Below are 15,204 nucleotides of genomic sequence, written 5' to 3'. Positions count from 1 at the left end.
GGCTGGGCAGCATTTCTTCATAGTGTATAGGTTCTGAAGCAGGGGTAAGCACTTGGGCAGGTGGGGTTTGTCCATAGACCAGGATGTACAGCTGTTAGACGCTCATTTTATTCAATGCATCACTCCAAGAGGTAAGAATCACAGGGCCCTGGACCATATTGATGCCCTCTCCCAGCATACAGATGCCCCATTAACATTGGACTTGTCCCTAATAAAGAAGCACATTGTGTCCCACTTGTCAGTGGCGTAGCGTGGGTTGTCAGCACCCGGGGCAAGGCAAGTAATTTGCGCCCCCTAACCCGTGGATTTGCGCCCCCTAACCAATGGATTTGCCCTAACCCCAGATGTTGCGCCCGGTGCGGCCCGCCCCCCCTGCACCCTCCACGCTACGCCACTGCCACTTGTGACTGCCTCCCTTGCTTCAATCAAGTCTATACATGAAATGAGGATTAAATATCAGCAAAGACTGTGTGGCAAGTTAAAAGTAGTAATGCTAGCTCAAGGAAATTACAGGTCCCTAGGGGAGAGATGAGCACTGTTACATCCTCCCCTCCTGTACAAACGATTTGCTCTCTTCCCATAGAGAGTATTCCACTCATTCACTTCCACAGTCCTTAATCCCTGTAATGTGCTGGTCCAGGGTTTAGATCAGTTAGCCCTTCAAACACCCATTGATCTCATTGATGATTAGGTGTTAAAGAATCATGCTATTAACCCACTCTGGTTCCTGGATCGAAACGTTAACAAAGTGGTGTGGAGGAAATTGCAAGGAACTGGCTCCCACACTGCAGTGGTTAATGCATCAATTTGCCTTATGTTGCAATCTCATGCAGTTACTTAGGAAATAAGCTTCACAGAAGAGACTTAGGCATACTCCCAAGTAAACGTGCTGAAGACGGGGTTGCTTATAGATTGCAAAACATTTAAAGCAAGCTGTAGGTTGGAGTATATATGGCTTATATTGCATGTGTTTTATCTTGTGATACTATTTAAATGGCATTCAGAAAAGCATTACACTTCCACACCCATTCCCTTGCTGATGTCTGGATCTTCATCACAGTGACACGAAAACTCCCTCAAAGAAATTTCAGTAGAAATGTCCAACTCCCTCTACTGGAAGTTTCTTGTAGGATAACAGAGAAAAGGTAAACTCTGCTGTTATGCATCTTGTAATAAGATCAACTGAGTGCTCCAGTGCAAAATCAGATGAAACAGCCCTATGAAGCCTTTTCTTGTACACTATTTAAAATTACTTTTCTTTAGTACAACATTTTCTTACATTTCATTATCACCAATGCAATTTGGGTAAACTAATAAAACACTGTTTGGGCAAATATTTTTTAAGCAAACATACACATTGACTAACTAAGTTGCACATTGTATTAACAGTAATACTGCTGGTTAGTTAACTGCCTACTTACAAACACACCCCTTTCTTTATTCAATCAGCTTAATTTTTTGTTTGTTTGAATAAATATCTGTATTGCTTTATTTAAAAGAGACTTCTTCTGAAGCTGGCCTAATGTGGTATCATTTAGAACTGGAGGTCACAAAGTTAAAAACTTTCAACACCATTTATTGAAAATATTTAATTATTTCCTTGTGAAAGTGGTGTCTTTTTTTGCCATTATGTACACCACCTGCTTAGTACCACCTGCCCAGGGTCTAAAGTATTATTTTGGGTGGCAGGTGTGGGTTGTTAAAAAGATGCAGTATTTTCACACTGTGCAGACAATGTGTTCAAAGAGATAAACAGTGGAGGCTGGACTATTAGAATGACTGGGGGACTGCCCCAGCAATTTCAGGTTGCCCTCAGCCAGCCCCACCTGCCTGCTTTCTCTTACAGTCAATGCAGTGTGTGGAACTGTTTGCCAGCTTCCTCATTTTTAGTCTTAGTGTTACCCTTGTACAACTCAATAGGGAGGAGAATGGGGACAAAAGTAGACTAAGTTGGCTCCGTCTGTCATTGGTTGTGGTTGGCTTTGACTGCACACATTGTTGACTTGCTGCCTTATGCCCCACCAGTCCCAATGGACCATTGCAAACAGCATTTGCTAATATTGATGGTTTGTTATGAGTTTGAGTTACAACTGATGAACTTCAACTTTTCAAGAGCTAGCACCCATTTGGAAACCGAAAATGTTATCTCCAAACTGGGCAGGATTGTGATCTCCTCTTCCCCTGATGAGCACTTGCTGTTCAGCTCTTCCTCCTCCGCCTCCAGGTCAACAGGAGGAGTTAAAAGAGCACACTAGCAGTGTGCACTGAGTACTCAGGTAAGGAGAGGATATTGCATGTTTTCAGGGTTGCCTCCCTGAAAAAGTATGGACTGAGGTGTGGCATGAGGACCCAGAATCCTGGACAATACTTGTGGTGGTACTAATTTGCCCTGCAACAAGTGAAAGAAAACACAGGACAAATGAAAGTGTGGATATGCCCCCAGTTGTGCCAAAGCTTTGAAACTACATTGTCCTCAGAGAGGTCTTTCCCAAGGTTTCAACTTGGGACATTTTGCATGCAGAGCATGTGCTCTATCACTAAGTTATTCTCATTCCCCAGTTTAGCATCCACTTTTGGCTCCCACTACTTTAATTTGTTTTATATAATATTTTATTCTTGGACAGTTGTTTGCATTGTTTTCATTTACCTTCTTAGCTGCTTTGGATACTGAGTGTAGAAAGGTGGGAAAGTAAAAAATAAAATTCAAATTATAAACAGTCAGATTCAGTCACTTCTGGAGCAGGGTGCTCTAGCCAGTATCAGCCTGCAACCGGAACACTGGCAGGGCTTTGTTTGACAAAGGAGTTCTCTGTACCTTTACTTTTTAACATCCACCAGAAACTACTTCTTAAAGCCTCGCATACATATGATGCATAGTGCACACTGTATAACTCATATCAGATATGTGAGGGGTGTCTAGCTTCAGAGTTCCTAACAACATGTGTTAGAGAAGGACAGCACCAAAGTTCCTAATAGCATCTTTGTTAGCAACATAGCAATATATATCAATATATATCAACATTGATTACATTAACTATGAAAAACCATACTCGGCTTTTCCATGCTAAATGCCCAAGGTGACTAGCAATAATAAAACTCACTCACACACAAAACACTAGCCAGTTAAGAATGAAAGCCAGTAGTCAATGCAGCATGGTTGATGCTGGCATCCACCTGTCTCGGGAGGCAATGGAAGAGTGTGCCTTTGGGGGGTGAAGTCAATGCAGCAAGGTACAGAATATTTAACTCAACAGGCCAAAGGCCTGCTGAAATAATGTCTGCTCATGTAAGTGGAATGCCATCAACGAGGGACAGAAATGGCAGAGCCTGTGCACAGCCACAGAAGGTTCTCTCTAGCATCTATACCAAATGCACATCTGATATGGGCAGAATGCAGAAGAGAGCTTCTCCTGAACTTTTTAATAGGCGGGTTGGTTTATACTGGAGAGAATGGTCCTTCAGGTAACCTGTCCTAAAGTATTTAGGCTTTGCTGTTTATTGCTTGCTAATGTGTCTAAATATGCTGTGGGCAAGAGGGGAAAGATTTGAGATTCCATGTCTTTTCAAAAATGGCTGTTGGGGTGCCTACTTTGACGCTCTATTTTTTCCTTCCATACCATACAATTAGGATTATATCCAGGATGTGCTGGATATAATCCAGTGCCAGTGATTCCTGTTTGTCAGTATAGTCCCATTCAATTTGCAGCTGAGTGCAAATTACCAGAACTGATCCATGTTGTAGCAATGGCAAAAAAAAAAAAAGGTGTGTTGGGGGTGGGCTTGAGAGGGCCAGGAGCAAAGATGTACAAAGTAGACAAAAGGTCACCAAGGGCTTTTTGCCTGCCTAGCGCTTCAGCTGCCATTGGTACAGGACTGCTGGACCTAATGAACTGCCCTTTGCTTTCTTTGAGACTGCTAGCAAAGGTGCCAATTAAGAGTTTGTTACTGCAATGGTTTTGGGAAAGAGACGATTGCCCACTGGGAAAAGAATGGAGACAATGAACCTGTTTACAACAAACTGCTGTACAGCTGCTGCATTGCAGAATCATAGATGTAGACGATTAGGTCATCTAGTGCTGACATTACAAGATTGATGCCTCCAGCACAGTCACAAGTTGGAAGAAAAAGAGAATCAGCTCAAACCTGTCATGTAGAAGTTTGAGACCCGACTTGCTATTGCCACAATCTGGTTCAGAAAGTTCAAGTTATTTAGCTATGGAGCTGGATCAGAGGAGAGAATCTGATACCAGTAACAGAGAGTCAGTGCCAATGCATTAATTTAAAATGTAATTTATTGTCTATGATAGAAGACATGAGGACCAGTGCCTCAGTCAAAGGTCTTCTCCACTGCCAATTTGACAAGCAGGTCTATCCTCTTTCAAACTTCTGATAACTTTTGAATAAAGAATGAACTAGCTGAATTGAGGGTGCGCTCATCTTGGTGGAGTTTTTTTTTCTTTTTCAGTTTGTATATTTTGTTCCTGCTTTTGGTGTGGACATATTCTAACCCTTTTTCTTTCAATAAAACATTTCAATATTACTTTAAACTTTTATTTATATTGATTACTCTGTGCAAAACTTTTATGTATTTTAAATTCTTTTTTCACATTGGTTTTTTTCCCTAAATTGTTAACCGCTTTTCTGGAATGTTTGTCACTGCTTTCTTTTTAGCTCACATGGTTTCTATGTTTCCACTTTCAAAAATCTTATTTTTCATTTCTCCTTATTTAAGCTCCTGTATTTGTTTTATTACATTTGCAGTTATAACCGCTACTTTCCTAACTTACTCACTATCCTATATATATATGGTTTTCTACCTGCCAGTGGTTGTGAGCTGCTGGTTTTTAAGGTATTATCATAATCTGAGAAAGAAATCCTGACTAGTGTGACCAGTTTTCTAGCATTCCTCTCCATAATTGTACACTGTATCTGCTTTTATTCAGACATGATATGCAGAGAAAACTGCAGGGCAAACAGTGTTGTCATAACAAGGAAGCAAGGTCTGTACTCTGAAAATAAAATATATTATTTCCCCTAATTCTGTCAGGTCATCAAGCCAAGTCCCATTTTAGAAGGTCTCTGATTGAACCAAGGATGGAAACAGGTGATGCTATCTAACTGGAGGACTTCAAGGCTGTAATCTGGATGTACAGGTCTAGTTTATCTAACTGCCACAGGCGAAGAGACAGATCATGAGTTGTCAAACTCCATTGATTTCCCTGGATACTTTGATTCATACCTACTGAAGATCTAACAGTAAATGCATAGTTCTATCTATGTGTTATCTTTTGGGATGGGTTATACTAATATAAATCTGATAAAATACCAGACTTATCACATTTATTATACAGTTCTGATTCCTGTGGAGAGTTATTGCTTCACAAGTTTCTCACCCCATTCAGCACATATAGAAGAAATAAAATCCTAGTTAATGATGGTTTGATGTTTTGTATTCCCAGCTGGATCAGCTTTGGTATCAATACAGAGGCAGATGAACAGATCCTTTAGCAAACCCGCTTGACTTTTAAAAACTGCAAGAAGCGATAATATATATTTTTTATTTTAGTTTTGTGTGCTATGTTACCTATGCCTTGAGAGTTCAGTCCATCAAAGTGCAAATAATTTTAAATGACACTTTGATTGTGGATAGGTGAGACTGTCAATTCTGCAGATCAGTGTAATGATTTTGTGTGTCAATATGCTTAACTACACAATTCTATGGATGTTTATTCAGAAGTAAGTCCCACTATGTTCAATGGGGCATACTCTGGGAAACTGTGACTAGGATTACAACCTCAATAAAGTTATTAAATGCACATTTGAGTATAGATATTCAAAAATAAATTTTAGTCAGGTATGTTGCATATACATGTGTGAACATATTAGATTGGAGTTATACTTAGGGTAGATTTCAATACTTGTACTTTAAGTAAGACTAAGTGTGTTCTCTAGAAGTGTGCAAATACAATAGATATATAATTTTCAACAAGTTCCATTTTTAATGCTTTATCTAATAACAAATACATCATCTTTTCGTGCTCAGTGCAATGATCCTGTCATGATTTTGCAGTGTTAAATGGTGGGAAAAGTAAAAATAACCAAGTGGGTGGCACTGAACATTGCCTGATATTTCCATTACTATGAAAATATTATCTTCTAATATAGAGAAAACAGGCTTGCCATTTATATTTTGTAGTGTAAACATTATAAGGTTGGATTAGTGAGCTTTCTGATGCTCTTATGCTGCAGCTGACTATTTTTTAAATGTGTAACTTAAGACCTGAAAATATTATGGCGCATAAGAAGTCTGAAATTAACAGTCCAATTTAACCCTTTAAAGTAATACGTGGTTTTTTAAAGAATATAGTTTGAAACCCTACAAATGTTTCCAAAATGACATTTATGCATGATGAAAGAGAATTTTCAAGAGACCTATTTTCAAACAGACATGTGAGCAGTAGATAGCATTATTGCTTCTTTTTTATTTTATTTTATATATTTTTTGAAGCAAGGGGAAATGAATATACTTTCTTTTCACATTTTTTTGGTTCCAACACTTTACTGAAAATGCTGACAGATTACAAAAGCAAGATGGCATACTGAAAATTTTCACGTCCATAGTTAGAATAGTTTTTTGTTTACTCTGGATGGAATAACACAGAATCATAAAAACACAGAGCTGGGAGAGACTTCATAGGGTATCAGATCCAGCTTGTAGTAGGATATTGTAATTAAGGATGAGCAGATCCCCTTCCCCCATTTCCATTTAGTTGGGTTGGCTCTGCTCTATAAATGTCACTCTGCCTGCCTTTTGGTTTAGCTTGTAAAATTTCAAAAATTAATTTCAGATTTGACACATGGGTAATATGCTGTAGTTTTCCATTGTTGGATGAGTGACCAAAAGTAATGGTAAGATGTCCTCCAATTCATCTTTTTGTCTCAGGGAATAATCCACCTAACTATACAACCAGTGGGTGTTTTTTTTCTGGGGGGACGGAGGGGGACACATACCCCTAAACATTTTGTGAATCTAAGTTTGGCCTCATTTCCCACAGTTTTTGTCAAATTCATGTTGGTAGTTAAGGACTGTCTACTGAATAGTTCTATTATTATTATTATTATTATTATTATTATTATTATTATTATTACACTAAGATGTTTAAACTGGCCTGCTTCACACCGCAAGCTTGTTGTTGTTGTTTAGTCGTTTAGTCGTGTCCGACTCTTCGTGACCCCATGGACCAGAGCACGCCAGGCACTCCTGTCTTCCACTGCCTCCTGCAGTTTGGTCAGACTCATGTTTGTAGCTTCGAGAACACTGTCCAACCATCTCATCCTCTGTCGTCCCCTTCTCCTTGTGCCCTCAATCTTTCCCAACATCAGGGTCTTTTCCAGGGAGTCTTCTCTTCTCATGAGGTGGCCAAAGTACTGGAGCCTCAGCTTCACGATCTGTCCTTCCAGTGAGCACTCAGGGCTAATTTCCTTAAGAATGGATGCGTTTGATCTTCTTGCAGTCCATGGTACTCTCAAGAGTCTCCTCCAACACCATAATTCAAAAGCATCAATTCTTCGGCAATCAGCCTTCTTTATGGTCCAGCTCTCACTTCCATACATCACTACTGGGAAAACCATGGCTTTAACTATACGGACCTTTGTTGGCAAGGTGATGTCTCTGCTTTTTAAGATGCCGTCAAGGTTTGCCATCACCTTTCTCCTAAGGAGCAGGCGTCTTTTAATTTCATGACTGCTGTCACCATCTGCAGTGATCATGGAGCCCAAGAAAGTAAAATCTCTCACTGCCTCCATTTCTTCCCCTTCTGTATGCCAGGAGGTGATGGGCCCAGTGGCCATGATCTTCATTTTTTTGATGTTGAGCTTCAGACCATATTTTGCGCTCTCCTCTTTCACCCTCATTAAAAGGTTCTTTAATTCTTCTTCACTTTCTGCCATGAAGGTTGTGTCATCTGCATAGCTGAGGTTGTTGATATTTCTTCCGGCGATCTTAATTCCGGCTTGGGATTCATCCAGCCCAGCCTTTCGCATGATGAATTCTGCATATAAGTTAAATAAGCAGGGAGACAATATACAGCCTAGCCATACTCCTTTCCCAATTTTGAACCAATCAGTTGTTCCATATCCAGTTCTAACTGTAGCTTCTTGTCCCACATAGAGATTTCTCAGGAGACAGATGAGGTGATCAGGCACTCCCATTTCTTTAAGAACTTGCCATAGTTTGCTGTGGTCAACACAGTCAAAGGCTTTTGCATAGTCAATGAAGCAGAAGTAGATGTCTTTCTGGAACTCTCTAGCTTTCTCCATAATCCAGCGCATGTTTGCAATTTGGTCTCTGGTTCCTCTGCCTCTTCTAAATCCAGCTTGCACTTCTGGGAGTTCTCGGTCCACATACTGCTTGAGCCTTCCTTGTAGAATTTTAAGCATAACCTTGCTAGCATGTGAAATGAGTGCAATTGTGCGGTAGTTGGAGCATTCTTTGGCACTGCCCTTCTTTGGGATTGGGATGTAGACTGATCTACTCCAATCCACTGGCCACTGCTGAGTTTTCCAAACTTGCTGGCATATTGAGTGTAGCACCTTAACAGCATCGTCTTTTAAAATTTTAAATAGTTCAGCTGGAATACCATCACTTCCACTGGCCTTGTTATTTGCAGTGCTTTCTAAGGCCCATTTGACTTCACTCTCCAGGATGTCTGGCTCAAGGTCAGCAACCACACTACCTGGAGTGTACGGGCCATCCATATCTTTCTGGTATAATTCTTCTGTGTATTCTTGCCACCTCTTCTTGATATCTTCTGCTTCTGTTAGGTCCTTACCACTTTTGCCCTTTATTATGGTAATCTTTGTACGAAATGTTCCTTTCATATCTCCAATTTTCTTGAACAGATCTCTGGTTCTTCCCATTCTGTTGTTTTCCTCTATTTCTTTGCATTGCTCGTTTAAGAAGGCCTTCTTGTCTCTCCTTGCTATTTTTTGGAAATCTGCATTCAATTTCCTGTATCTTTCACTATCTCCCTCGCATTTTGCTTGCCTTCTCTCCCCCGCTATTTGTAAGGCCTCGTTGGACAGCCACTTTGCTTTCTTGCATTTCCTTTTCATTGGGATGGTTTTAGTTGCTGCCTCCTGTATAATGTTGCGAGCCTCCATCCATAGTTCTTCAGGCACTCTGTCCACCAAATCTAAATCCTTAAACCTGTTCCTCACTTCCACTGTGTATTCATAAGGGATTTGACTTAGATTGTATCTTACCAGCCCAGTGGTTTTTCCTACTTTCTTCAGTTTAAGCTTGAATTTTACTATAAGAAGCTGATGATCTGAGGCACAGTCAGCTCCAGGTCTTGTTTTTGCTGACTGTATAGAGCTTCTCCATCTTTGGCTGCAGAGAATATAATCAATCTGATTTCGATGCTGCCCATCTGGTCATGTCCATGTGTAGAGTCGTCTCTTGTGTTGTTGGAAAAGCGTGTTTGTGATGACCAGCTTGTTCTCTTGGCAGAACTCTATTAGCCTTTGCCCTGCTTCGTTTTGAACTCCAAGGCCAAACTTGCCAGTTGTTCCTTTTATCTCTTGACTCCCTACTTGAGCATTCCAATCCCCTATAATGAGAAGAACATTTTTCTTTGGTGTCAATTCTATAAGGTGTTGTAAGTCTTCATAGAATTGGTCAATTTCAGCTTCTTCAGCACCAGTGGTTGGTGCATAAACTTGGATTACTGTGATGTTAAAATGTCTGCCTTGGATTCGTATCAAGATCATTCTATCATTTTTCAGATTGCATCCCAATACAGCTTTTGCCACTCTTTTGTTGACTATGAGGGCCACTCCATTTCTTTTACGGGATTCTTGCCCACAGTAGTAGATATGCTGGTCATCCGAACTGAATTCGCCCATTCCCGTCCATTTTAGTTCACTGATGCCCAGGATGTCAATATTTATTCTTGCCATCTCATTTTTGACCACACCCAACTTACCAAGGTTCATGGTTCTTACATTCCAGGTTCCTATGCAATATTTTTCTTTATAGCATTGGACTTTCCTTTCGCTTCCAGGCATATCCGCAACTGAGCGTCCTTTCGGCTTTGGCCCAGCCGCTTCATCAGCTCTGAATCTACTTGTACTTGTCCTCCGCTCTTCCTCAGTAGCATGTTGGACGCCTTCCAACCTGAGGGGCTCATCTTCCAGCACCATAACATTTATATGCCTTTTGTCTTTGTCCCTGGAGTTTTCTTGGCAGGGATACTGGAGTGGCTTGCTGGTTCCTGCTCCAGGTGGATCACGTTTGGTTAAAACTCTCCACTATGACCTGTCCATCTTGGGTGGCCCTGCACGGCATAGCTCATAGCTTCTCTGAGTTATTCAAGCCCCTTCGCCACGGCAAGGCAGCGATCCATGAAGGGGACCTCAAGCTAATCTATAGTTAATGTTTAATGGGGTGTATGGGGTGTTAGGGGGAGGGGTATGTCATTCTCCTTCTGGGGTAGTTTGTCCACCTTTGGTTCCCATGTTGCACCGAGCTCTTAGCTGTGGCTCCTAGAAGCTGTCAGCATGTGCCAGTGGCCACACACTGGGAAATGGATTCGACTGGATGGCTAAATGAGGCAAGGGTAGTCAATGGGTCTCAAACTCTTGGGGAGTTAGGAACTTCCCCTGCATGCAGACAGGCTCCAGTGGATTGAGCAGACAAGACCCAGAGTGGGTCCACTGGCCAAGATGGCGGTTTCTGCATGTGCTGCAGAGGGAAGTGAGGCGCAGATGGGGCTCATCAACCTGGGAAGATAGCCCATCTAAGAGAAGGAAAACTCTGGCCCTAAACCTCTACTACCTTGCAGGGCATCTTCAGGATAAGAAAAGGCTGAGGAGCAAATCCTACTCAAATCTGGGGTGGATTGCTAAAGTGGTTAGCTGATGTCTTGTACGCCTTCTTATGGCAACTCCTGCAGCCAGGCTGGCACCAAATGTATTTCACTGCTTTCCTTTGTACCCCACCAGCAAGGCTATTGTCTGGGCAGCCCAGGACCTTCATACACACTGCCCAGGCTTGCACCCTGGGGACATCACTTTGGTGCTGCTAATGCAGCAGTTTGACTTCACTGGAAGTGCACGCCATTGTCTCTTGAGACAGAAGGATGCCAACAACAAGGTTTAAGGGTATACACAGCCATTGTGTATTATCAATAGATGTTATCTTCTCTTTGTAATATATGAATGGATTTTTAAATTAATTTTAGATCAGTTTTAGAATTTTAGAACCAGCATATGGTTATATAGGTTTACGAGACCCAGTGGCCCGGTTTTAAATTCATATTCTTTGAAGTAAATCCAACTGACTTTGATGGATCATATTTTGTAGTACATAAACCATACCAGCCACATACAATAGTCTACTTGGGAGGTTATTGATTTATGGACCCCTACAGCAAGGCTATCCCTGTCTAGGAACAGTCAAAGTTGTCTCACCAGCCAGTTAGCAATGGGCACTCCAAGCCACTGAAGTCACCTGGGTCTCCAGTGATAGTGGTTGATCTAGGAACAACACCAAACCATACACTTGCTTCTTTGGAAAGAGTGCAATGCCATACAGGGCAAGTATGCAACCCAATTCCTCTACCTGGGAACCACTGATTCATAGGGTGTCTGTATTGTCAAGATTCAGTTACAGTTATCTAGCCCATGATTACATCCAGGCACTGATCATGGATTAGATAAAGGCGGTGCTTTTTTCCTGGAGGTACGCAAGGGTACACATACCCCTAAACATTTTGTGAATCTAAGTTTGGCCTCATTGAGGGGTAGTATTTCAATATGAGTAGGAAAATGAAAGTACCCTTAAATATTCTTTTTTATAGGGAAAAAAGCACTGGGTAAAGGACAATGGTTTGGAAAAGATACTTATTCCATTTCTTTAATGAAATAAGTCCATGCATTGGGGGCGGGGGCAGGGAGCACAAACTTTGCTCACCTTCTGTACATGTATTAGCAGCCAAACACATAAAAATTTCCTTATCTGGAACCGTCCTGAGGGCTGGACAGCTAGAATTTAGCATATATGTGTAAGGAAAGACTGAATAAGAGAGCATCCACAAAGAATATTGTCAAATGGGACCATTGTTTGAAGGTATGCACCTTCATCCTTGCATGTTAGCCAGTGCTGTGAAATATGGATGGGATCTGCACAAGAGTACTCAAGTCACAGAAAAACAAGTTGATTCAGAGGTGTCTTTGCTAGTTGGTTAGCAATGATGTGAACATCAGTTGCAAGGTTTTGAGATGTAGGTGGCACTGTTAACTATGGAATCTATAAAGTCAAATTCTCTCACACAGTAAAGGCAACTAGTGGATACTTATAAACACTGCTTTACTGACACTACTCAGTGGAAAAAGTAGGCTAGATGGGTACTGTAAATGTACATCAACAGTCTGTTCAAAATGAGAGTAAGTGAAGCAGGTGTGCTGAACATTGTGTTTATTCATTTATGATCATTGATTTTTAAGGAAGATTAAGCCAGGGCTTAATTTGTGATTAATGACAAAGAGTCCCCCCACACCAAGGATTTGGGAAGAGGGCTTCCAGATCAGAAGGTGGTGTTTCTATATAGATCTAAGCTCCAGTATCTACCTGAGAGTTATCTATCTGGGATTCTAGGTTCCCTCTGGCTCATTTTGTATAAACACAGATTCATGTATCTGTACTTTAACTTTCCACTGCCATCAACTCAGAATGCTTTCAAAACCTAGCAACATGAATTTCAGGCATAGGCATAAAATAGACAGGATGAAGATTGCTGGTTTATTAAAGGGATACTATGCACATAAGGAAATACTGATACATTGGGATCTTAAACGGTGCTTGTTGACAGTTTCTGAAGACTCAAGAGACATTGTTGCTGACAGCAGCCTCTAAGTGGCTTTCACCTCAAGCCAAATTCCCTAAACTTCTATCCCACAACCCAGTCCTGCTGCAACGGACAACCTGTCTCTGTATCCCCAAAGCTAGGGTTGCCATACATCTGGATTTTCCTGGATATATCTGGAATACTGCAGTCGACAGTAGTGTCCAGATAGGTAAAGATAAAGGTACCCCTGCCCGTACGGGCCAGTCTTGCCAGACTTTAGGGTTGTGCGCTCATCTCACTCTATAGGCCGGGAGCCAGCGCTGTCCGCAGACACTTCCGGGTCACGTGGCCAGTGTGACAAGCTGCATCTGGCGAGCCAGCGCAGCACATGGAACGCCGTTTACCTTCCCGCTGGTAAGCGGTCTCTATTTATCTACTTGCACCCGGGGGTGCTTTCGAACTGCTGGGTTGGTAGGCGCTGGGACCGAACGACAGGAGCGCACCCCGTCGCGGGGATTCGAACCGCCGACCATGCAATCGGCAAGTCCTAGGCGCTGAGGATTTACCCACAGCACCATCCAGATAGGAATGTAGAAAATGTTAGGGAATATCCGGATGTATGGCAGCCTGTGTCAGCAGTCCAATTGTGTCGTCTAAAAAGCTCAACAATTCTGGGCAAAACTGAAAAAAAAGCTCAACAAATGGTATTGATATCCATACCTCAATTATTTCCCTCAGCTACTCCTCACAACCTCCTCCCTCCAACCCCTCAGCCATCAAAACCCCAACTGCCTCCCTCTCACTGACAGTTAACTCCCAATTGACTGGAACCTCCAACCAATCAGGGACAGGCCCAGAATTACAAAAGCCATCCTGGCTTCTGTTTTGATCCCAGAATGTCCTGGAAATATTTCCCCTGCCACTCATGCCACTGCCAAGCTTGGGGAGAAGGATGAGCCTCTCTGTGGCCGCTGCTACCAGCATCTTCCCTTGGGAAGCTCGTAGTGGCTGCTGGAGAGGCCCAGCCCCACATGACGTACCAGCTCTGAGAGGCAGGCAGAGGGCTGGGTTGTCCTGGGCAGGAAGAAAGGGGGAGCAGAACAATGGAGTACAAGGAGTTTTGATACTCTAAAAAAACACATTATTGGTGTGTGTTTTTCTTTTTTGTAAATCTACCAAAGAAATCAAATCAAATTGAGATTAAGGGGTTTTTCTCAGGACAGTGGGGTGTGTGCGTGCTGTGTCCCATTGGTGGAGTGGTGGTGACACTCTCCCTTCTTCTGACAAGAAATCCTCTTCTGGTAGGGGACAAAATAAATGGGGGGTTGAGGAGGGTCAGTTGTGGGGGGAGTGAGAAATGTCCCTATTTTCATCTGAGGAATGTTGGAGGGTATGAGACCACATCATGATTTATTATTATTTCAGACATAACTATATGTGCAGCATTTCTGCATACAAACACTAGATGAAACCTTCTAACTCCTCTTCCTTGTGATAATTTGGTTATACATAGGCATACTTTATATTTATTCTGGTCAGAAGTTAAGATGCAGTCTCTTTTCTCTAACTATATCTTCTCATAACCAGAATGATATTACAAATAGGGTACTGTTGTTTTTTTACAAAATTGTGGCCAGACCTCATTGTAACTTAAGAATTAGTGAACATGTTTATAACATAGTTTTAAAAATGCTTTTTTGATTTTGCATCAACTTCATGTAAGTTTGAAGTGCTTTAAATAACATGGAAATCACCATCAGTGAAAAGCTAAGATAACCCAAATTACCCATTTTTGAAGGCTTTCCTCCCCACTTAGAATCTTATTCAGAGACTTCTTTATTTATTGTGCAATTATAATGTTGCTGTCATTGATTGAGCTGCTAAGTATTACTCTTGGATAGGGATCTTTAGATGTCAGTGCCAAGGGTCTTTATCTAATCAACTCTAAGTAACAGGATGTGTTTTCCTGGTAGTTTTATCTATTCATCTTGTGCTCCCTATCATTTTTTCCCCTAGGATGGAGTTGGCGTAGATGAGAAACTGTCTTTAAGACGGGTAGCAGTTGTTGAAGATTTCTTTGACATAATCTACTCCATGCATGTGGAAACGGGGCCCAATGGAGAACAAATCAGAAAACATGCAGGACAAAAAAGAACTTATAAAGCAGTAAGTAAACAACCTTACAAAACAAAACCACTTGTGCAACTCTAATCTTTTATCAAGATTACCTTGCTAGAACTGTAATTTGTCTTCTACTCTTAGCAAACCATGTATTCCTAATAACATATGTTTCTATTAAAACATTTTACAAAAGCTATAAAGGTAAAGGTAAAGGTAAAGGGACCCCTGACCATTA

General features: G+C 41.5%; 1 protein-coding gene across 3 annotated transcripts in view; it reads left to right on the top strand.

The window, feature by feature from the left end:
- The window catches only part of NOL4 (nucleolar protein 4), a 115,519-nt gene that overhangs the window by 23,646 nt on the left and 76,669 nt on the right, over positions 1–15,204 (top strand). For all 3 annotated transcript variants that reach the window (XM_083622987.1, XM_083622986.1, XM_083622989.1), the window contains exon 2: positions 14,865–15,014. In XM_083622987.1, the coding sequence (XP_083479113.1) occupies positions 14,865–15,014 (150 nt within the window). The remainder of the gene's footprint in view (positions 1–14,864; positions 15,015–15,204) is intronic.

This window comes from Podarcis filfolensis (genome assembly GCF_964270895.1).
Source record: "Podarcis filfolensis genome assembly, chromosome: 7".
In the NCBI taxonomy this organism is placed as follows: Eukaryota; Metazoa; Chordata; class Lepidosauria; order Squamata; family Lacertidae; genus Podarcis; species Podarcis filfolensis.
Note: the sequence above shows the minus strand (reverse complement) of the source record. Positions and strands in the feature narration are given on the sequence as shown.